The sequence below is a fragment of the Aegilops tauschii genome, chromosome 2 (genome assembly GCF_002575655.3).
Source record: "Aegilops tauschii subsp. strangulata cultivar AL8/78 chromosome 2, Aet v6.0, whole genome shotgun sequence".
Taxonomy (NCBI): domain Eukaryota; kingdom Viridiplantae; phylum Streptophyta; class Magnoliopsida; order Poales; family Poaceae; genus Aegilops; species Aegilops tauschii.
Genome location: NC_053036.3, coordinates 574599296 through 574623011, shown reverse-complemented (window position 1 = coordinate 574623011; position 23716 = coordinate 574599296). Strand labels below are relative to the sequence as shown.

The following is a 23716-nucleotide window of genomic DNA, read 5'->3' as shown; positions in this document are numbered from 1 at the left end:
TGCAGAAGCTACACGAGTCATCCGCCCATCCATCCGTGAACCACGTTGCCCTCCTCGACAAATAACAGCCGTCCACACCACAAGCTCCGGGCCCACAGAGCTCGTGTGGGGACGGCCCCGCGCAGCCGATCCAAGAAACCCCAATCTACGTGCGTCCACATGTATTTCCCGCACGAAAATAATACTACGAGGCTTAATTTTTGGCCACACACAAAGCGCACACACGGGAAAGCACACTATCGCTTTCGATCGAGGGGGCGTGTGTGCGTGCGTGCAGACAGCAAGTACGGCTGCGCATTCCGACGCGAGATTTTAGAGGCCAGGAAAAAGAAACAAGGAAGAGGGGTCGGACAGCTTCTTGCAGGGAGGGAGGGAGAGAGGGGGGAGAGATCGGCGGAGGGGGTCGGGTTTTGATTTTCCCTGGGAATGGAGATGGCTCTCCGGGCGCAGAGCCCGCTCTGCTCCCGGAGCCGCCCGGTGCTCCTCCTGCGGCCCGCCAGCGCCGCCGCCGTCCCTTGCCTCGCGCAGGTCCGTCTTCTCTTCCCTGGTCCGTACTGGCTCGCGTTTTTCTGGCCCCATTTTTGGTCTGGAGAAATCCGATTGGTGTTCAGGCATGCGTCTTGCCATTGCCTGGCATCTGAGGCGTTATTTGTGCGCGCACTTGGTTTGAGTGGGTGTTGGACCATCTCTGCATCTGGGGTGTTCTTTACGACAGTTTTGCGCTTCTATCAAGCAATTTTTTGGTTTGGCTGCTCTGCTAGCTGCAATCGAGGCGACGGAGGGGTTCTTAACCTGGGGCATTTGTTGGGGTGCTACGGCCAGACAGTTAGTTCAGTGACAAATAATGTGCTATTACAACATTCAGTCAAGTCATCTTTATTTACAGTTCCACACCGTTCTCTCTTCTTTTCCAGTCTATCGTCAAGTGCAGCAGATTTACAAGAAGCAGGCTCGTTCGGTGCATGGTAGCAAGCTCAGGTTCGAGGATTGATTTTGTTACAAGTCAGCGTATGAGTACTCTAGCGATACAGCTTAGCTCATCTTCTCATAACATTGCATTATTCAGATTATCCCAAGAGGAATCCGAGGAGATCATCAGCTCCTAAGCCCAAGGGCACTGCTTCTAGAGGATATGCTCCAAGACCTTCTGCCGAATCTTGGACCTCCACGAAGAAGACTGAACATAGCAGCGCTGATGAAGACGGTGATCTTGGCACAAGCAATGGGACGCTCAGTAGTGAGGCAACAGAGCAGACAAGTAGCGCAGAAGAAGAATATGAGGTGGAATTCTCAGGAAATGTTTCTAGCAGCATGGAGCTGAAGGGTGTGAACGAGGTCGAGACTGAAGAAGAGGCCGACCAAAAACAGCCTCCTGCATTGGCTTCCACATCCATGGATGTTGAGTCGACAAGTACTGCAGACGAATCATCTGAGGTGGACTTCTCAGGAAATGTTTCTAGCAGCGTTGAGCTGAAGGGTGTGAACGAGGTCGAGACTGAAGAAGAGGCCGACCAGAAGCAGCCTCCTGCATTGGCTTCCACATCCATGGATGTTGACTCAGTTAATGAAGCAACAGAGCAGACAAGTACCGCAGATGAATCATCTGAGGTGGACTTCTCAGGAAATGTTTCTAGCAGCTTAGAGCTGGAGGTAGTGGATGAGTCTGAGACTGAAGAAGAGGCTGACCAGAAGCAGTCATCAGCATTGGCTTCCACCTCCATGGATTCTGAGTCAATTGACAGAGAACTTGAGGAGTACCGTGTCAGAATAAGTGCACTGGTGGGTGCCAGCACCCAAGGACAGGACCAATCAATTATTAGTGTTCATGAACAAGACAAATCGGTAATTACTTCCGATGGGCAAGACATATCAGCTGTTGATGTTCCTGAACAAAGCCAGTCAGTTGTTGGTGTCACCAGAAAAGATCCAATGGAACAAACCACCAGCGAACAGGATATCGCTGAAGCGGCAGTGGAGGAGATAGCCAGCAAGAATCTCGTGGCAAGAAAACATTCTTCATCAGAAGATGGCGTCGGGGCAAGTAAAGATGCCAATGAAGAGCCATTGGTTGCTGGTGATGAACTGAGGGTAACAGAGGATGAAGAACAACATGAACCAGAGATGCAAGAACAGGTACAGATGGATGTTGATCCTCAAGCACTAAAGCGAAGGCTTGAAGAGCTTGCAGATAAAAATTATTCGATTGGGAATAAGTGTTTTGTTTTTCCTGAATTAGTGGAAGCTGATTCAGTTATTGATCTTTACTTAAATCGTAGCATGTCGGCCTTAGCAAGTGAACCTGATATCCTTATCAAAGGGGCATTCAATGGTTGGAGATGGAACCATTTCACTGAAAAATTGCATAGAAGTGAATTAACAGGGGATTGGTGGTGTTGTAAGCTCTACATACCCAAGCAGGCATACAGATTAGACTTTGTGTTCTTTAATGGTGACACCGTCTATGAAAATAACAGTTATAATGATTTCGTCCTGCATATAGAAAGTGACATTGATGAATACTCATTTGAGGACTTCTTGCTTGAAGAAAAGCAAAGGGAACTTGAAAGGCTTGCCGCAGAAGAAGCTGAAAGGGAAAGACAAGCCGAGGAGGAGCGCCGGAAGGAGGAAGAAAGGGCCGCAATGGAGGCTGACAGGGCACAATCAAAGGCTGAGGTTGAGATGATGAGGAATAAATTGCAGCATGTGTTGGGTTTAGCCAGCAGATATGCCGATAATCTATGGTATATAGAGCCTAGCACATACAAAGGAGGGGATAGGGTCAGATTGTACTATAATCGAAGTTCGAGACCACTAAACCATAAAAATGAAATTTGGTTGCATGGGGGTTACAATAACTGGACTGATGGGCCCTCTATTGTTGAGAGACTAGTCAAATCTGAAGAAAAGGATGGTGATTGGTGGTATGCAAATGGTATGTTAATTCACACATTTTATCTCTTAAGAATTAGGGTTCATATTATCCGAACACAGCCATTTTATCATGACATTGACATAAAACAAGCATGGTAACTTGGGCATTGTTTACCCTCTAAGTTACATACTAATGTTTCTTTCCTTAAATACATGTTTTTTCATGAATGAGTTTTAAGATCCAATTTCATGTGTTTCTTTACTTGCTCCTTTTGCTTATCATACATATAGCTTACACTTTACTTTATTCCCTGTATAGTTACTCTACCTGAAAGCGCACTGGTGTTGGACTGGGTTTTTGCTGATGGATCACCTGGGAATGCAAACAAGTATGATAACAATGGGAAGCGAGATTTTCATGCTGCCGTTTCAAAGAGCATATCCGATGACTTGTTTTGGGTGGAAGAAGAACGTAGGATATTTGAAAGGCTTCAGCGAGAAAGAAAAGAAAAGGAGGATGCTGGTCGGAGAAAGGTTAGTTCAAGAGAATCAATGCATATATGTAGGAGCATTATACCAATTTGTACTTGACTACTTATTAAGCAAAAAAAGAGAGGATCTTTCGACAGAAGATCTTGGGGTATTTACCTTTTGTTTGGTTTCAATAGGCTGAGATAACTGCAAGGATGAAAGCTGAGATGAAGGAGAAGACTATGAGAGAGTTTCTTCTCTCACAGAAACACATTGTGTATACTGAGCCACTTGAAGTACGTGCAGGAACCACAGTTGATGTTCTTTACAATCCTTCTAACACAGTGCTGAATGGAAGTCCAGAAGTTTGGTTCAGATGTTCCTTTAATCGTTGGACTCATCCAAGTGGTCCTTTGCCGCCCCAAAAGATGGTGAATGAAGTAAATGGTTCACACTTACAAGCTACAGGTGTGGATCCTTGTCAGTGACCTTTCTTGAATGCATTTTATTAATACACAATCAAGTACCGCTAGATCCATCCCCCAGAATATTTTCTGCCAAAGCTACTTGCTGGATTCGTATTATGTGGTGATGATTCGTACTTTTATAACGGATATGCTCCCATAAATCTCTCTAGACTTATGCTGGAAGAGCTCAAGCTACTACTTGCTCCTCATTTACCAGAAAAAAAATCTCATACAGATGGAGATCCTGATAAAGTAAAACAGAGCCTCTTCCAGCTTATCAAATTTATGTAAAACTCAGTGCTGCTTCTTTTCACAACTTGTTTTCCGACTATCATTTTGTTGCCAGTATTTATGATAGTATTTCAATCTGTGCTTTTATTTAATTTTTTGTATTATCATGGAATTTTCTCCTTTTGCATCTCTTCTAACTGTTCTGTCCATTTTCCAGTTAGGGTTCCTTTGGATGCATATATGATGGACTTTGTTTTCTCTGAGTCGGAAGAAGGTGGGATATATGACAACCGGGATGGGATGGACTATCATATTCCTGTGTCTGATTCCACGGCAAAGGAACCACCTATGCATATTGTGCACATTGCAGTAGAAATGGCTCCTATTGCAAAGGTAAACATACTTCTTACCACCTTTTGGTAGACAGAATGATGACATGCTCAACAATGACCAATGTTGTCACAGGTTGGGGGCCTTGGTGATGTTGTTACTAGTCTTTCACGAGCTATTCAAGATTTAGGCCACAAGGTTGAGGTTATTTTTCCAAAGTATGACTGTTTAAACCTAAGCAATGTAAGTTGTACACTGCACTTTATCTGGTGTCATCCTTTTTTTTTCGTCTTATAGTGGCCCTGTTACTAAGTTACAGTAGTATAATAGCACACAATTATACCATAGCACTATGTGTGTATGTCCTTTTCATAATTGTACTAGAGATTTTGGAGTCTCAAAGATTTCCAACAAACTGAACTCTAGATATTTAAGCAACTGTTAGTAACTCGGTTGGTGGTTGCAAATCCCAACATGCTTTAAAATTTGCTCTCTCATCTGAATAGATCACCGAAGGTTTATTTTGCTTTGTTTGCTGTATAGAGCACCGAAGTCCCTCTCATTGTTGAACAGAGCACCGAAGTACCTCTCTTCAAAACATGATTTATTTTGCTTTGTTTGCTGTATATTTACCTGTAGCAGTTTTTAGTTTTACTGCTATTTCCATCTTTGTTCACAATGTTTGATCTGCTTGCCTGATAGGTGGGAGTGGTGTTTGTTAGTATAGTTATTTTTCACCATTAAGCTGCCTTTCTTTCGTTGCAGGTGAAGGATTTACATTGCCGTCAAAGTTTTACTTGGGGTGGTACAGAGATAAAAGTATGGTTTGGAAAGGTTGAAGGCATCTCTGTTTATTTCTTGGAACCGCAGAATGGGTATGCTTATGCCCCATATTTGACCAATATATACTACTACTATTTACCAGTTCTTATATGGTTTACATTTCATATTCTACTTTGTTAATGAATCCTTGTTTTATCATGAGTATCCTGTGTTTGACCTCATGTTAAGACCTGATGGATACCGGATAGATCTTACAACAAAGTACAACAGGGGCCATGCCCCCCTTAATTTTTGCATTCATTAAAGATCATGCTAGGTTTGGCCCTAACTAGTGTTTCAACTAGAGATTAGCCCCTCCTATCCTACTAATTTGTTCCCTTCAAGTTATGGCCCCCTCTTAAGTTTTACTCAAGCTCCGCCACTGCTTGTCACACTAACTATGAGATGAAAAACGGTTGTTTGATGCTTCTTTTACTGACACCTTAGTTATTCTTTTGTATTGATGTCTTCTCTTTGCTATACTGGCTATTCCAATGAGTTGAACATGGCTATAGAGTTGGCATCCATATTAATTAAATATTCTTGTTTTCAACTTGTATTCAGAACTGAATTGTAGCAAGTTGCAATGCTAGCATGCAGACAGACGAGATGTGATGTGTAGAGGCTTCAGGCAAAACATAAATGTTTACTTCTGTTAGTAATTGAATGAAATTCCATCAATGTGAACCATTAATCTGGGAATAACCTTTGCAATTTCGTTCAAGTAAAAGCATCATAAAAGAGGATTGTTTTGACATTTCTTATTGCAGGATGTTTTGGGTTGGATGTGTCTATGGAAAGAACGATGAAAGTAGATTTGGCTTCTTTTGTCATTCTGCCCTGGAGTTTCTTCTCCAGAGTGGCTCTTCTCCAGTAAGTACAAAGCTATGTCCCATGTCATTATCTATCACATCATTGGGGTTATATTACTTATATAGGTCTTCTCCTGTGGCGTTTTAGCTAGTCCATTTGTTAGACCGTGCAAATAAATCATCAAGCCATTCCATGCTGTTACTTTCTTGCTTGTATTCCCCGCCTCTCGACTTTTCATATTGCTAAAGTGTTGTCATCCTAACAGGATATCATACACTGTCATGATTGGTCAAGTGCTCCAGTTGCTTGGCTGTACAAGCAACAGTATGTTCATAATGGGCTGCCAAATGGTCGGGTTGTATTTACCATCCACAATCTTGAATTTGGGGTACATCACATTGGCAAAGCAATGGCACATTGTGATAAGGCTACAACTGTGAGTATCTGTGTTTTGCTTTATCCCTGTGATAAAGCAGATCATTCAACATATGGTTTAATTGTATTTCTTGTCTTCTTATACTGTTTTGGCCACCCTTTGCAGGTTTCGTACACATATTCGAAGGAAGTGTCTGGACATGGTTCTATTGCTCCTCATTATTTCAAATTCCATGGCATTCGTAATGGAATTGATTCTGATATTTGGGATCCCTATAATGACAACTTCATCCCGGTACGCTAATCATCATCGATTATATAGCCATGCATTTACCATCAGCCTGGACGTAATGTGGGAGGTATGTCTTAGTACTGTTGTGGATATTGTCAGCTCAACCTTTTCTGTCATACTTTTTCAGGTCCATTATACTTCTGAGAATGTTGTTGAGGGTAAGAGTTCTGCAAAAAGGGCATTGCAGGAGAAGCTTGGTTTACATCAAACTGATTCCCCTCTAGTCGGAATCATCAGTCGGCTTACAGCCCAGAAGGGAATTCACCTTATCAAACATGCAATTTATCGAACTCTTGAACGCAATGGACAGGTCTTGGATTTCGCTTATAGATAACACCCCCCATGTTTATTGCAAGCTTGTTATGCGTTCTTTCTTGGCATTTAGCCTTTGCCCAACTTGTCAAAACTAAATCATATTGTCTTTCTTCAACAGGTGGTTTTACTAGGCTCAGCTCCAGATCATCGCATACAAGGTGACTTTAGCAACTTAGCAGCTAAACTGCATGGTGAATTTGATGGTCGCGTGAAGCTTTGTTTAACTTATGACGAGCCACTATCACATTTAGTAAGTCGTCGCAGGTCCTCTTTCAGTGGCCCCACATATTAGAACTGGGTTATCATTACCAAATAAAATTCATGATCCTGTTGTAGATATATGCTGGTGCCGACTTCATTCTCGTGCCTTCCATTTTCGAACCTTGTGGTTTAACACAGCTTACTGCTATGCGATACGGATCCATCCCAATAGTTCGGAAAACTGGAGGTATTTATATATTCTTGACATCTCCATGACATTGTGTTGTGTTGCATCACATGTTAGCAGTAAAAGACATGCAATGCATTGTGTGCAGGCCTTTATGATACCGTTTTTGACGTGGACGATGATAAGGATCGGGCCCATGAACAAGGCCTTGAGCCGAACGGATTCAGCTTCGAAGGAGCCGACAGCAATGGCGTAGATTATGCTCTCGACAGGCAAGTATAACCTATCAGTCCTCTTTCGAAAAGAAAAGTATAACCCACCAGAGTTGCATGCACTGTAACGGCCCACAAAGCGTAATTCATGCCTCCTGTCCCCCCTGCTCCATCTCAGGGCGATCACCACATGGTACGACGCTCGTGACTGGTTTGACTCCCTCTGCAAGCGGGTCATGGAGCAGGATTGGTCCTGGAACCGGCCTGCTCTGGACTACATGGAACTGTACCATTCCGCGCGCAAGAACTGAGACTTTAAACTGGCAGGGAGAAGAACAGATGAAGTTCCGGGAGTGGGTTTGCCAGGTTTTGCGACATGCCAATGTCTCACTGCATATGCCGTTCTCCGGAAGCCATTCTTTGGGCTCTGAGAAGAAGTATTGGGTTTCTGCATCCCTCTGCGATAGGCTGAGATGTGAGCTGTTTACTTTATCCCTTGATCATGATATCGCAGCATGTGACACGCAGACGTCAAATGTGGCACACGGGAAAGTTCGTTCTAGCGGGAGTCTTCAGTTTTCGCAAACATGTACCAATGCAAATATGTTCATTTTACGGTTCTGTAGTCCTTGAAGATGTACATATTTTGTAAGCTGGCAGTTAGATTCTTAGGGCCGACGCTCAGTGTAGCAGTATTATTTTCTGCCTCGTCTTCTGAATAATGAAGTGCATATCAAATGGTGTAGTATATCACGTTGGTATCTCAAAACTCGAAAGCGTGTTACATTCGGCAGCAATTGAGCATGGGGAAGCTGAGCTCTCTGTTCTGATTTTGCTGCATGCGCCGCGCACATCTAATTACGAAATGAAAGAATTGGAATGAGACAAGCAGCTTTGACTTGGCATAGCCGATGCCGGCGCCGCCGCAGCAGTACCTTGACACGATGACAATCTTGTTGTCGTCCGCCCTGATGTTGTCCATCAAGTCGTAGATGCCGGACCTCGCCACCGTCTTCATGGAGCCCTTCTTTACTCGGTCGGATCATGTGCACCATTAGCGAGATTGAGGGCTAGTTTGGTTCGAGACCTGGCAAAAATTTGCCTGGCCTGGACCTTCCCTGAGACCTGCCTGGAAATTGTTTGGTTGATGCCTGAAGAGTGAAACACTAGCCTGGCCTGGAGCTTCTGCTACGGTCATTAGCCTGACTCAAATACCAGGCATGTTGGTTAGCCTGGACCAGGCGTTCTGCACCAGTCGCCTGGCTCAAGCCTGGGGTTCTAATTCTGCTTTTTTCTTGTGGGCCAGCAGCTATTTGCAGTCTGACGCATAAATAATTGCTTCACAGGCACAGGACACGAACCAAACGTGTACCACTCAGGCTGCCTGGCCAGGCAATTATTTTCATGTCTCCAGGCCGTTGCCAGGCTTCGTTTTCTCCCAGGCATGAAGTCCAGGCCTCAAACCAAACTAGCTCAGAGTGTCCCTCTTCGGCGAGCCCTTCTTGGTGTCCCTCCTGTGTGTCCTCTGTGTCTTTGCCTAATGGCCCCCTCTGCGACATGCGGCGGTGGCTGCGGGAGTTTCCATCGGAAATGAGCGGCGGTTCTGTCGATCACGGCTCATGCGCGAATCTGGCAGTGGTGGCATGTTGTGCTACGGATAGAATTGTTTGATTTGGTTCGATTTTGTTTGCTTTCGGTGCCGATTAGGTAAGTGACTGATGCACTGCTGGAGGTGGATTGCCTTGCTTTGTCTTGGGTCAGGAGCACGATGGCATCGAGGACAAAGTGTCGGAGACTTGCGGGCATGGCCAGCGCCCAGTAGTGAAGAAGGTGAATTTTGGGATGCCAGTATGAGCCTACGAGGTAGTTGCATAGCACATGACAAATTTTCCAGTTTATGCTACTTCATTTGTGCTAGAATTGCAAAATTGAGGTGTGGTCTATGTGAACAGGGAAATAAAATATGTGTCCACTTCGCGCTCCGAGGCGATCTTCGTTTTTGCCCTGACATGGCACTTTGCTAGAGGGTAGAATCTTCATCTTCAACCTCTACATCAACCCTTGCCGCTCCCATGGCGATCCGGAAGTAGTCCACCTTCGAGCACAAGGGTTTGTGGTGTACATATGTGTCATCTCTCTCTCTCTCTCTCTCTCTCTCTCTCTCTCTCTCAATGCCACCATGATTGCAATCTTGGGGCATTGATGATTAGTTGAATTGTATGATATACCACTTGTGACAAGTACCTTTATGGATCGAATCTTGTTCATATTATATTCTTGAACTTAAGGGGTTAATGAGATTACAAATGCATGTCTGGTATAATCCCTGGAGACACTCATGAGACATTGGGTGACTCATTAGATAGACTGATCGACTAGATCACATGGTGTTTGTGTAGTATAATCTCTGTGGCTACCAGGGTGACATTGGGGTGGCTTTATATTAAATTTAGAAAGAAAAATTTGAGGTGGTTTGCTATTTGCGCACCTATAAGATCTCGGCCGGAATTGATCCAATCAAAAGAAACTTTGTGAGGTTACATCATTATTTTAACAAAGTTATCATGTTGAGAGTTGACACTAGTGAAACCTAATAACCCTAGGCCTTGTTTCCAACAATTGCAAACCTCATTTTGGTCACGTTTCCATCTTATTACCTTGCTATTTTAATTGTTCATAAAATACAAAAAAAACACCATCCAAATTATCTATCTACCATCAAATTTATCAATCTCTTTGCCGAACGAGTGCACCTATACAATGAAAATTGTACTAGGTGTGTTGGGGACGCAAACGATTACTTGTATCTTATTGTAGTGTTGATTGAGAGGAGAATACAATCGTCCTACACCTCTTGCTGCTTGATAAATCTTAGGTCATCCATTTGAGGAAAATTTACTGTTGTCCTACAAAACTCTGTGCTTGGAGGCCTAACAGAGTCTACATGAATAGAAGTGTGTAGTAGACATTAGTAAGCAGTAAAAAGAGCAATGAAATGCAATGGAACTGAACAATAGCATAAGGATAAAACCTTCACAGGGAATAACGAGTACAACACTTAACAAAAGTAAGGAAAAAAATGACAAGTACTTAAAATGTCTTCACAACAGTCACAGAAGAAGGATAGAGGGAGAAATTCTTTGAAACACGACAAAGTACTGAAAGTAAAGCTATCGAAGAATAGAACCCGTAAGCTTGGTGAAGACACAGTGATTTGTTTACCCAAATTCAAATTGTTGGCAACAGTTCTACATCTTGGTTGGAGAGGTCGATCCACCTCTCTAAGGACACACAAGTCCTTGCCTTTGTGAAGAGATATACAGAAAGATTGAAGTGAATCAGGTGTCTTTATTGCATATTTGTTTAGGTATTTATATCTCCTGAATAGGCGCTTACAATATCGATTACAAGTAGTGGCATCATTTACAGGAGACGCAATGATGGTTCGCTATACACAACATTGGGAGAACACAAGATCCTAATTACTAGGCATGATACACCAAAGAATCTGTTGACTGCCCAATTACCCTAAATCTAATGCTAATTGACTCCTAACACTCCCCTTGGACAACGTTGTTTCTAAGTTTCATTGTCTTGAGAATCTTTATATATCTTGAGTGCTGGAAAGTCTTGCATTTTCTTAATACTCCCTCCGTCCCATGATATAAGAGCGTTTTTGACACTAGTGTCAAACACTCTCTTATATTATGGGAAGGAGGGAGTAGTTCTTAATCTTGAAAACTTTAGTTATCTTTGACCTTGTACTGCATATGTATTCCTAAAAATTCTATGAAAAAAATATTGGGAGAACAATAGGAATTTGATATATTGTTAGTATAATTAATTGTCTCATTCACGCCTACATGAGAAATCCGTTGGAAAACTCATAAAGAAAACAGTACAATATTAATTATCAAATGATAATTAATAAGTTTAGTTCTAGGAGTTTTACCCCCTAAACTTTGCAAATCTCCTAGTTGTCTCATACCAATGCCATGAATGCATTTTTGAAATATAACTATTGGTAAAGACTCAGTGAGAAAATCTGTAAAATTGTCACAAGATTTTGTTTGCAGACTATCAGGTTCTCCATTTTTCTGTAATTGATGAGGAAAGAAGAGTTTTGGAGCAATATATTTTGTGATATTACTTTTAAGATACCCCATATGCATTTGAGCAACACATACACCATTATCCTCATAGATAATGGTTGATGAATCTAATGAACCAATACTGCATGATGTTTGAATATGGTTAATCACTCTGCGAAGCCATATACACTCTCGTGAGGCTTCATATATAATGCAATTATTTTAGAGTGCTAGTGGAAGTTGCTACTAAAGTCTATTTTGTTGACTTCCATGAAATAGCAGTTCCACCGTATAAAAATACAAACACAATTTGTGATCTGGCATATGAGGATCAAAAAGATACCAAGCGTTGTATAACGAACTAGGGTCATGTTTTGATTATTTTGATAGAATAAACCAAGGTCTTTAGTATCATGCAAATATCTGAAGATATTCTTCACTCCCACCCAATGGTGTTCTGTTGGAGCCGCACTATGTCTAGCCAGTAAATTTACTGCAATGGCAATGTCCGGTCTAGTACAATTTGTGAGGTACATTAGTGCTCCTATATCACTGAGGTATGGAAACTTGCCAATACCTCCTCATTATGACCCCTAAATCTAAAAGTATCATATCAAGAGATATCACGACCATGGGTGTTTTGGATGCAAATGTGATACGTCTCCAACGTATCTATAATTTTTGATTATTCCATGTTGTTATATTATCATTCTTGGATGTTTTATAATCATTTTATAGTCATTTTTTGGTACTAACCTATTGACATAGTGCCAAGTGCCAGTTGCTGTTTTCTGCATGTTTTTTACATCGCAGGAAATCAATACCAAACGGAGTCCAAACGCAGCAAAACTTTTTGAGGATTTTTTTCTGGACCAGAAGACATCCAGTGGGCCGGAGAAGCACCTGGGGGTGCTCCGAGGGGAGCACAACCCACCAGGGCGCGGCTGGAGGCCCAGGCGCGCCCTGGTGGGTTGTGCCCACCTCGGGTGCCCCCTGAACCGCCTCTTTGCTCTATAAATACCCCTATATTCCAGAAACCCTAGGGGAGTCGACGAAAATCAATTCCAGCCGCCGCAGGGTCCAGAACCACCATATCCAATCTAGACACCATCATGGAGGGGTTCATCATGTCCATTGGTGCCTCTCCGATGATGCGTGAGTAGTTCTTTGTAGACCTACGGGTCCCTAGTTAGTAGCTAGATGGCTTCCTCTCTCTCTTTTGATTATCAATACAATGGTCTCTGATGTCTACTACACAACCTTCTTCTTGTAGACGTTGTTGGGCCTCCAAGTGCAGAGGTTTGTAGGACAGTAGCAAATTTCCCTCAAGTGGATGACCTAAGGTTTATCAATCCGTGGGAGGCGTAGGATGAAGATGGTCTCTCTTAAGCAACCTTGCAACCAAATAACAAAGAGTCTCTTGTGTCCCCAACACACCCAATACAACGGTAAATTGTATAGGTGCACTAGTTCGGCGAAGAGAGGGTGATACAAGTGCAATATGGATGGTAGATATAGGTTTTTGTAATCTGAAAATATAAAAACAGCAAGATAGCAAGTGGTAAAAGTGAGCGTAAACGGTATTGCAATGCTAGGAAACAAGGCCTAGGGTTCATACTTTCACTAGTGCAAGTTCTCTCAATAATAATAACATAACTGGATCATATAACTATCCCTCAACATGCAACAAAGAGTCACCCCAAAGTCACTAATAGCGGAGAACAAACGAAGAGATTATTGTAGGGTACGAAACCACCTCAAAGTTATCCTTTCTGATTGATCTATTGAAGAGTCCGTAGTAAAATAACGCGAAGCTATTCTTTCCGTTCGATCTATCCTAGAGTTCGTACTAGAATAACACCTTAAGACACAAATCAACCAAAACCATAATGTCACCTAGATACTCCAATGTCACCTCAAGTATCCGTGGGTATGATTATATGATATGCATCACACAATCTCAGATTCATCTATTCAACCAACACAAAGAACTTCAAAGAGTGCCCCAAAGTTTCTATCGGAGAGTCAACACGAAAACGTGTGCCAACCCCTATGCATAAGTTCACAAGGTCACTGAACCCGCAAGTTGATCACCAAAACATACATCAAGTAGATCACGTGAATATCCCATTGTCACCACAGATAAGCACATGCAAGGCATACATCAAGTGTTCTCAAATCCTTAAAGACTCAATCCGATAAGATAACTTCAAAGGGAAAACTCAATCCATTACAAGAGAGTAGAGGGGGAGAAACATCATAAGATCCAACTATAATAGCAAAGCTCGCGGTACATCAAGATCGTTCCATATGAAGAACACGAGAGAGAGATCAAACACATAGCTACTGGTACATACCCTCAGCCCCGAGGGTGAACTACTCCCTCCTCGTCATGGAGAGCGCCGAGATGATGAAGATGGCCACCGGTGATGATTCCCCCCTCCGGCAGGGTGCCGGAACAGGGTCCCAATTAGTTTTTCATGGCTACAGAGGCTTGCGGTAGCGGAACTCCCGATCTAGGTTAATTTCTGGAGGTTTGGGGATTTATAGGAGAGGTTGGCGTCGAGAACAAGTCAGGGGGCCCCACGGAGAGTCCGCGGGGCACAGGGGCGCGCCCCAGGGGGGTGGGCGCGCCCTCCACCCTCATGGGGCCCACGGGACTCCCCTCCGGTAACTCTTCGTTCCAGTATTTTTTATATTTTCCAGAAAAAATCTCCGTTGATTTTCAGCGCATTCCGAGAACTTTTATTTCTGCACAAAAACAACACCACGGTAGTTCTGCTGAAAACAGCGACAGTCCGGGTTAGCTCTAACCAAATCATACCAAAATCATGTAAAAATATTATAAACATGGCATGAATACATAAAAAATTATAGATACGTTGGAGACGTATCAGTCTCCTAGAGATCCATATGATGTAACTCTTTTTGCGGTGTGTTTGTTGGGATCCGATGAACTTTAAGTTTATGATCAGATCTATCTTTTTATCCATGAAAGTTATTTGAGTCTTCTTTGATCTCTTATATGCATGATTGCTTATAGCCTCGTATTTCTTCTCTGATATTTGGGTTTTGTTTGGCCAACTTGATCTATTTATCTTGCAATGGGAAGAGGTGCTTTGTGATGGCTTCGATCTTACGGTGCTTGATCCCAGTGACAGAAGGGGAACCGACACGTATGTATCGTTGCCATTAAGGATAACAAGATGGGGTCTATTTCTACATAAATAGATATTGTCTACATCATGTCATCGTTCTTATTGCATTACTCCGTTTCTCCATAAAATTAATACACTAGATGCATGCTGGATAGCGGTCGATGTGTGGAGTAATACTAGTAGATGCAGGCAGGAGTCGGTCTACTAATCTTGGACGTGATGCCTATATAATGTCATTGCCTGGATATCATCATGATTATTTGAAATTCTATCAATTGCCCAACAGTAATTTGTTCACCCACCGTTTGCTATTTTTCTCGAGAGAAGCCACTAGTGAAACCTACGGCCCCCGGGTCTCTTCTTTAATATAGTTGCCTTTGCAATCTATTTTTCTTTGCTTTTATTTTCAGATCTACTAAACCAAAAATACAAAAATACCTTGCTGCACTTTATTTTATTTGGCGTTCGATCTATCAATATTTACAACTTTCTCACGTCCGTTTGTCAATTTCTGGCGCCGTTACCCGAAAGGGATTGACAACCCCTTTTACACGTCGGGTTGTGAGTATTTGTTATTTGTGTGCAGGTGCTGTTTACGTGGTGTTGCTTGGTTCTCCTACTGGTTCGATAACCTTGGTCTCATCACTGAGGGAAATACTTACCGTCGCTGTGCTGCATCATCCCTTCCTCTTTGGGGAAATACCGACATAGTCCGAGCTGACATCAAAAGGAATTTCTGGCGCCGTTACCGGAGAGCATCATCAACATCTACCAGGTTCCTAATCACAAATCTCATCTCCTCCCAATTTACATTATTTGCCATTTGCCTCTCGTTTTCCTCTCCCCCACTTCACAAAAATTTGCTGTTTTATTCGCCATCTTTTTTGTTCGCCGTTTTCTTGCCGGATCTGTTTTTAAGTGCAATCTTGTTGCGTAGTCACAATGACTCAAGAGAACACCAAGTTGTGTGATTTCTCAAATACCAACAACAATGATTTTATTGGCACTCCAATTGCTCCTCCCGCCACTAGTGCAGAGTCTTGTGATATTAATACTGCTTTGCTGAATCTTGTTATGAAACATCAATTTTCCGGTACTCCTAATGAGGATGCCGTGTCCCATCTTAACACATACGTGGAATTATGCGATATGCAAAAGAAAAGAGATGTGGACAATGATGTTGTGAAGATGAAATTATTTCCGTTTTCTTTGTGTGACTCTGCAAAATTTTGGTTTTCTTCTTTGCCTTGCAATAGTATCGATTCTTGGAATAAGTGCAAAGATGCTTTTATCACTAAGTATTTTCCGCCCGCAAAAATTATTTCCCTTAGAACCCAGATCATGAATTTCAAGCAACTTGAACATGAGCATGTTGCACAATCTTGGGAAAGGATGAAAATGATGCTAAGGAATTACCCAACTCATGGGTTAAATCTTTGGATGATCATACAATTTTTTTATGTGGGGTTGAATTTTGTTTCTCGTAATCTTTTAGATTCTGCCGCGGGTGGTACTTTTATGGAAATTACTTTGGATGAAGCCACCAAATTGCTTGATAATATCATGGCAAATTATTCACAATGGCATACCAAAAGAGCTCCTACTAGTAAAAAAAAGTTAATTCGGTTGAAGAAATTTCTTCTTTGAGTGAAAAAGTTGATGCTCTTATGAAATTGGTTGCTAGTAAAAGTGCTAATATTGATTTCAATGATATGCCTTTGTCTAATTTGATTGTGGAAAATAGTGATGCCATAGATGTGAATTTTATCTCTCGAAACAATTTTAATAACAATGCTTATAGAGGTAATTTTAATCCTAAGCCTTTTCCTAGTAATTCCTCTAATAATTATGGTAATTCTTCTTATAATAATAATAGGAACACCTCTGATCTTGAGAATAATATTAAAGAATTTATCAACACACAAAAAGTTTTCAATGCTACAATGGAAGAAAATTGAATAAGATTGATGATTTGTCTAGAAGTGTTGATAGAATTTCTCATGATGTAGAAAATCTCAAGATGAAAATTTTTGTGCCCAAGGTTGAGGAATCAATTAAAGCTCTTTATGTTTCTATGGATGAAAGTAAGAAAAGAACCGCTATGCTTAGAGCTAGAAGAGAATTTTTAGAAAAAGCGTTTTCTAGTGATTGCTTTCATAAAAATGATGAAGATATTAAAATGATTGGTGTTTCTTCTATTGATTCCTTGGTTAGAAAAATTAAGATTGATGAAAAAGGGACTGGAGAAGAGCCAACTTTAGCTAGAAGGCGTCCCGATAATTCGGAGGGTGAAAATCTTGTTGAGAAAATTGATAAAAGTGGGTTTGAAGAGGTCAAAACTTTAATTAGTGATGTGCCCACTCTTTTGGATTACAAAGACTTTAATTATGATAGTTGCTCTTCGATTGATTGTATTTCTTTGTTGAAATCCATGATAAATTCACCCCATGCTTATGAACAAAATAAAGCTTTTGCTAAACATATTGTTGATGCTTTGATGAAAGCTTTAGAAGAAAAGTTGGAGTTAGAAGTTTCAATTCCTAGAAAATTACATGATGAGTGGGAACCTACTATCAAAGTCAAGATAAAAAATTATGAGTGTTTTGCTTTGTTGACTTGGGTGCTAGTGTTTCTACAATTCTGGAATCTTTATGTGATGTGCTTGGTCTTACCGATATTGAAGAGTGTTCTTTAAATTTGCACTTGGCGGATTCTACTATTAAAAAGCCTATGGGAAGAATTAATGATGTTCTTATTCTTGAAAATAGGAATTATGTGCCCATATATTTTATTGTTCTTGATATTGATTGCAATCCGTCTTGTCCAATTATTCTTGGTAGACCGTTTTTACGCACTATTGGTGCCGTGATTGATATGAAAGAAGGCAATATTAAGTTCCAATTTCCACTAAGTAAGGGTATGGAACGCTTCCCTAGAACAAAAATTAGGCCACCATATGAATAAATCATGAGGGCATCCTATGGATCTAGAAACAAAGATGACAAAACTTAGATCCTTGCTTTATGCCTAGCTAAGGGCGTAAAACGATAGCGCTTGTTGGGAGGCAACCCAATGAATAAAATTTATTTTTGCTTTTTGCTTTCTGTTCTTGAGTGTATGCACAATTATGCTACTATTATGATTGTGTTTTGTGTGTGTTTAATTAGTGTTTGTGCCAAGTAAAGCCTTTAGGATCTTCTTGGGTGATAGTTGTTTGATCTTGCTGAAAAAACAAAAACTTCCGTGCGCACGAAAACAATTCTCATTTTTAACCAGAGCGTGATATTATACCAATTCTTTTTGTAGAAGATTAATATACAAATTGCTCAGGTTTTCCTAATTTCTCAAGATTTTTGGAGTTTCATAAGTATTCGAAATATCCAGATTTCCACAGACTATTCTATTTTTGGCAGATTTTGTTTTCTTTGCGTTGTGAGCTTGTTTTTAATGATTCTATGGTTTTTTGATGAGTTTTTGCCATAGAAAAGTTGGAATACAGTAGATATAATGCAAGAATAAAATATGAATTGGTTTGCAACAGTACTTATAGTAGTGATTTGCTTTCTTATACTAACGGATCTCACGAAGGTTTTGTTGAGTTTTGTGTGATTGAAGTTTTCAAGTTTTGGGTTATCTTATGATGGATGAAGGAATAAGGAGTAAGAAGAGCCTCAGCTTGGGGATGCCCATGGCATCCCAAGCTATTATCCAAAGAGAAGCAAGCAACTAAGCTTGGGGAGGCCCCGAGTGGCATCCCCTCTTTCTTCTAACGACCATCGGTATTTTACTCGAAGCTATATTTTTATTCGTCACATACTATGAGTTTTGCTTGGAGCGTCTTGTATGATATGAGTCTTTTCTTGTTTTGCTTTTTGTTTTAAGTCTTGAATCCTTGCTGGACACACCTATTTGAGAGAGCCAAAATTATGTCATGACTTGTTAAAATTGCTCTCTATGCTTCACTTAAATTTTTATGAGCTATGGACTTGCTCTAGTGCTTCACTTATATCTTTTTGAGTACGGTGTGCTTTGTTATTTTTGGAGAAATACTCTCTTGCTTCACTTAGATTTATTTGAGAGTTAGTAAAATTTTCAAGAAATTCTCTCTTGCTTCACTTAAATTAATTTGAGAGAAAGAAATATTATGCTCATGATCTTCACTTATATTTGTTTGAGCCTATCAAAAGCAACACATGAAAATTAGTTCCAAAGTGATGGATATCCAAGAAGGATATAATAAAAACTTTCATGAAGACCATTGGACAAAATAAACTTGATTCTTTGTAATAGTTTTGAGATATGATGATGTGATATGTGAGTCATGTTGACGAGTAATTATGCTTTAGTAAAAATATTGGTGTTAAGATTTGTGATTCCCTATGCAAGCATGAAAGTCAATAGTCATGCAATGAAATTACATCCTACTTGTGGTGCATTATTCGTTGTTAATTATGCTTAATGCTCGCTTATGAGATTATTCCTTTCTTGGTTGGTCGCTTCTCAATCTTTTGCTAGCCTTCATTTTGCACTAAGTATGACTACTTGTGCATCCAAAATCCTTTAAACCAGTTTTGCCACATGAGTCCACTATATCTACCTATATGCGGTATTCTTTTGCCGTTCTAAGCAAATTTGTATGTGCCATCTCTAATTTTCAAAGTAAATTTCTCTTTTGTGTGCTCGTACCGCTCGCGAGGCGGTGAAGGGTGGCTAATATTTTCCATGCTAGATATGTTATTCTCACGATGAGTGTTTATTCACTTGTCATTGCACATGAGTAAGGCAAAGGTATTAGGGATGCCCAGTCCCAAAATGAAAAATGAATTTACTTTATGTTGTCAAATAATAAATTCCTTGGAAAGTGTTGGTATGTAGGGCAACCATGGATACGGCTAGCCATGGAAACTGAAAGTATGGTTGAAAAAGGAATAAACTTTATTTTCTGTTTGGGAACCGCCTATGATATATTTAGCATGGAAAGTGTTGGGAGCTCTAAGTCGTTTTCGTTATTGGGAAAAGTAAGCCTCTCAAAATATTTTTATCTCTCAGTTTTCGCTTTGAGCTCTGGCACCTCTACAATCCCTACTTCTCTCCAAGAAGGGCCTTTCTTTTACTTTATGAAATTTTTATTTTTAATTTGAGACTCCATCTTCTCTTATAAAGCACCAACTAGGTGGCAAGATGATCGTACTTGAGCATTGTGTGTAGCTAATATACGAGTGTGTTTCATGAATGGATCAATGATTGAGCATGATGGGCTAGGGATAACTTATTTTAGCATTGATATTTTGAAGGACATGGTTGCTTGTTGATATGCTTGAGTATTTAAGTTATCATGTCAAAACTAGACTATTGCTTTGAACCATATAAAAGTCCAAATGTCCATGCTATAAAGAAAAGAATATGAGATGACATGTTAGGCAACATTCCACATCAAGATTTCTGTTTTTATCATTTACCTACTCGAGGATGAGCAGGAATTAAGCTTGGGGATGCTGATACGTCTCGAGTGTATCAATAATTTTTTATTGTTCCATGCTATTATATTATCATTCTTGGATGTTTTATAATCATTTTATATCATTTTTTGGTACTAACCTATTGACATAGTGCCAAGTGCCAGTTGCTGTTTTCTACATGTTTTTTACATTGCAGGAAATCAATACCAAACGGAGTCCAAACGCAGCGAAACTTTTTGAGAATTTTTTTGGACCAGAAGACATCCAGTGGGCCGGAGAAACGCCTGGGGGGGGGTGCTCCAAGGGGAGCACAACCCACCAGGGCACGGTTGGAGGCCCGGGTGCGTCCTGGTGGGTTGTGCCCAGCTCGGGTGCCCCCTGAACCGCCTCTTTGCTCTATAAATACCCCAATATTCCAGAAACCCTAGGGGAGTCGACGAAAATCAATTCCAGCCGCCGCAGAGTCCAGAACCACCAGATCCAATCTAGACACCATCACGGAGGGGTTCATCATGTCCATTGGTGCCTCTCCGATGATGCGTGAGTAGTTCTTTGTAGACCTACGGGTCCGTAGTTAGTAGCTAGATGGCTTCGTCTCTCTCTTTTGATTATCAATACAATGGTCTCTTGGAAATCCATATGATGTAACTCCTTTTGCGATGTGTTTGTTGGGATCCGATGAACTTTGAGTTTATGATCAGATCTATCTTTTTATCCATGAAAGTTATTTGAGTCTTCTTTGATCTCTTACATGCATGATTGCTTATAGCCTCGTATTTCTTCTCCGATATTTGGGTTTTGTTTGGCCAACTTGATCTATTTATCTTGCAATGGGAACATGTGCTTTGTGATGGGTTCGATCTTGTAACATCCCAAAATTCTAAATTTTGGAATGTTATATTAAATAAATAGTTTTGATTGATTGTTTGATTGCCTGTGTGAAATTGAGTGAAATTTGAAACTTTTTGAAGGTTAAATGAGAGGGAATAAAATGACTTTCCCAAAACTTTCATCTTGCTTTTATGATCTCAATGAATTCAAATTTATTTTCAATACAAAACCCTAGAGAGAAGATGACATGACTTCTTCCATTTAAAATGAAAAGGGTGTTTGAAAATATTTGAATTTCATTTGAAAATATTTCCAATTCAGAAACTTTAGGCAACTCAATGATTTTCATGAGAGAAGATAAAATGACTTCTTCTAATCATATGAAATATGAGTTGGAAGTTTAAAAGAATCAAATTTAAAATCCCTTTGAAATTATTTTCAATTTGGAGTTATTTGGATTTTGTTCAAATTACTTTTCTCCAAAAATAAAATATAAGGAAATTAGGGTAAAATGATTCCCTACAGTAGAAAATTGGAGAGAAATAAATTTGAAATCATTTTGGTATTTTTAAAATGATTTTTATTGGGTTTTATCGCAACAATAGCATTCTTTGCTTTATTTAATTTCTGGTGGAGTTTAATTGCCGCTGAATATATGTTCATGTTTCAGGAAATCTCTTTCTGAAAATTTTGATAAATAATATGCCTATATAAAATTTTATTTTAGTTTCATTATTCGGTTTTCCTTCTGTTTCTATTTAAGAAAAATGTATGTGCGGCACATAATTATTTGTCGCCCACACGCCTAGCATAGTGGCAGCGGGCGCCTCATCTTACTTTTTTTCTCCTAAATGGGCCAGGCCCAGCCAGTCTTTTTCTTCCTAGATTTTTTATTCTTTCTTCCTTTGGCAAAAAAAAACTGCAGCGCGTGTGCGCCGGCGGGCCGAACACTTTAGCCCGTGCGTTTTTCTCTTTTCTATTTTTTACGTCTACGTTTAGTCCCACATTGTCTAGCCTTTGACCCCTAAACCTATTTTCCACATATAAATATAGACCCATAAAGCCTCAAAAAACCATCCGATTCGGGTTAAGGTTTGACTAGATTCATTAAAGAAAAATATTTTTCTCCTCTCCGGCGGGACTTCTGGAAGTTGTCATCACTCTCCGAAGTCGTTTTCCCTCTACCTTGTAAAGGTATCTTTCTTCGTTTTTTTATACTTCCGTACTTTATTATTTCTAGACTAGTATGGTAGAATAATTATATTATCAATTAGTCTCTGTATTTATACATTAGGCCTAGAATTGTTTTAGCCGTAGTTTTTTTTCTTTCATAAAACAACTTGACCCGGATTTTTCAAATAACCATAACTTTTTACTCGTTCATCCAAATTAGATGAAACCAGCGTCTATAGTTTCGTCTTGTTTTCACCTATCTAGTGAACCTGTCACGTCAACTTTTGAAATTTGTTCAGATTCATATTCAAACTTTTTTTGATCATAACTTGAGTTTCGTAACCCCGATTTGGTTGATTCTTTTTACAAATCGAAGCTCTTGACCTAAAATTTCTGATAAGACCAAATCCACCTAATTTTGGTACTGTTAGAAATTGTTTTCTGTTGCAAGAGTTAGTTGCTTGTTTTTGAAGTTTTCCAAGATCTTTTCTTCGATTTTTTTGCATGAGTGCTTATGTATGCAATTGCTTGGTTACAATAGATTGAACGGAGTGTGACGAGTAGAACTATCAGGAATTCTGAGTGCGAATCATCTTCATCAATAGTACAAGGCAAGTTCACACTTTGATCATATCCCTTCATTACCCAGTTTTTATGCATTAGTCTTATCCCTCAAACATTGCATGAGTAGGATTGATAACATGTGGGTATTGGGAAGTAGTTGATGAGGTAGGAACCTATCGCCTTACATTCAAACCTTGGGTGTTACTATGTTATGCTTATACTGCTATGCTATGCTCGTAGACGTGGATTGGTATGTGAGATTTCATGGAAGATGTGAGAGTCATTGTTAACTAAGGGAAACTTAAGGTGGCTACTTTAATACACATCTGGGTGGATTGGTTGGGCACCCTGGAGCACCCAGTGGTTTGCCGGGGCACCTGGAGAACCCAGTGCTTGCCCAAGAGGATCTCGGAGTACCCGTGTGATCACCCTATGGAATGCCACCCAGGCTCAAAGGGATCATAAGATTATTCATGCTATAAACTTCCGTGTGCAGCCACAAGCCATTATGAGCTCTGGCATAGTTGAGTATGTTGTGTGACCTCTTTCAGTGGTAGGCTAGCAGATGTAGGGGGAAGTAGGTGGTACTGTCTACCGAGAGTAAAGAGTAAATGCTTCGGGAAGACTGTGTCTCGATCATCCGTTTCTCAAACATCATGTAGTGCGAGAAATTCAATGGAGGAGATCGAGTCTTGTGGGGAAAAGTGGGCAAACCTCTGCAGAGTGTACAAACTAATCATGATTATCCGTGTCCCCAGTTATGGACATCTTAAGTATCTGGTATTTGAATTATTGATTGATCTCAACACTTTACTTAATTAATTTGTTTGGGTAAATGATTATTATTTTGGGA

At 40.4% G+C, this 23716-nt stretch overlaps 1 protein-coding gene and 1 long non-coding RNA gene across 2 annotated transcripts; both read left to right on the top strand.

Moving 5' to 3' along the window:
- Positions 1–256: 256 nt before the first annotated feature.
- LOC109762317 (starch synthase 3, chloroplastic/amyloplastic) lies at positions 257–8356 on the top strand. The gene is made up of 16 exons (XM_020321153.4): positions 257–528; positions 915–978; positions 1067–2932; positions 3191–3405; positions 3540–3810; positions 4258–4433; positions 4506–4613; positions 5136–5245; positions 5963–6065; positions 6271–6441; positions 6547–6675; positions 6800–6982; positions 7106–7237; positions 7324–7435; positions 7524–7647; positions 7766–8356. The coding sequence occupies exons 1-16, from the start codon at positions 427–429 to the stop codon at positions 7896–7898; spliced, it is 3999 nt and encodes a 1332-aa protein (XP_020176742.1). The 5' UTR covers positions 257–426; the 3' UTR covers positions 7899–8356.
- Positions 8357–9294: 938 nt separating this feature from the next.
- Positions 9295–9859, top strand: LOC141041790 (uncharacterized). Its single transcript, XR_012203342.1, has 2 exons — positions 9295–9450; positions 9540–9859. It is a non-coding gene; the product is annotated as an uncharacterized lncRNA (long non-coding RNA).
- The last annotated feature ends 13857 nt before the right edge of the window (positions 9860–23716 follow it).

What these genes read in the sequence shown, in the direction of transcription:
- LOC109762317 (XM_020321153.4), top strand. Translation starts at nt 427, where the DNA reads ATGGAGATGGCTCTCCGGGCGCAGAGCCCGCTCTGCTCCCGGAGCCGC. An exon ending in GTGCATGGTAGCAAGCTCAG is followed by an intron (nt 979 to 1,066) that starts GTTCGAGGATTG and finishes TGCATTATTCAG; the next exon opens with ATTATCCCAAGAGGAATCCG. An exon ending in AGGATGCTGGTCGGAGAAAG is followed by an intron (nt 3,406 to 3,539) that starts GTTAGTTCAAGA and finishes TGGTTTCAATAG; the next exon opens with GCTGAGATAACTGCAAGGAT.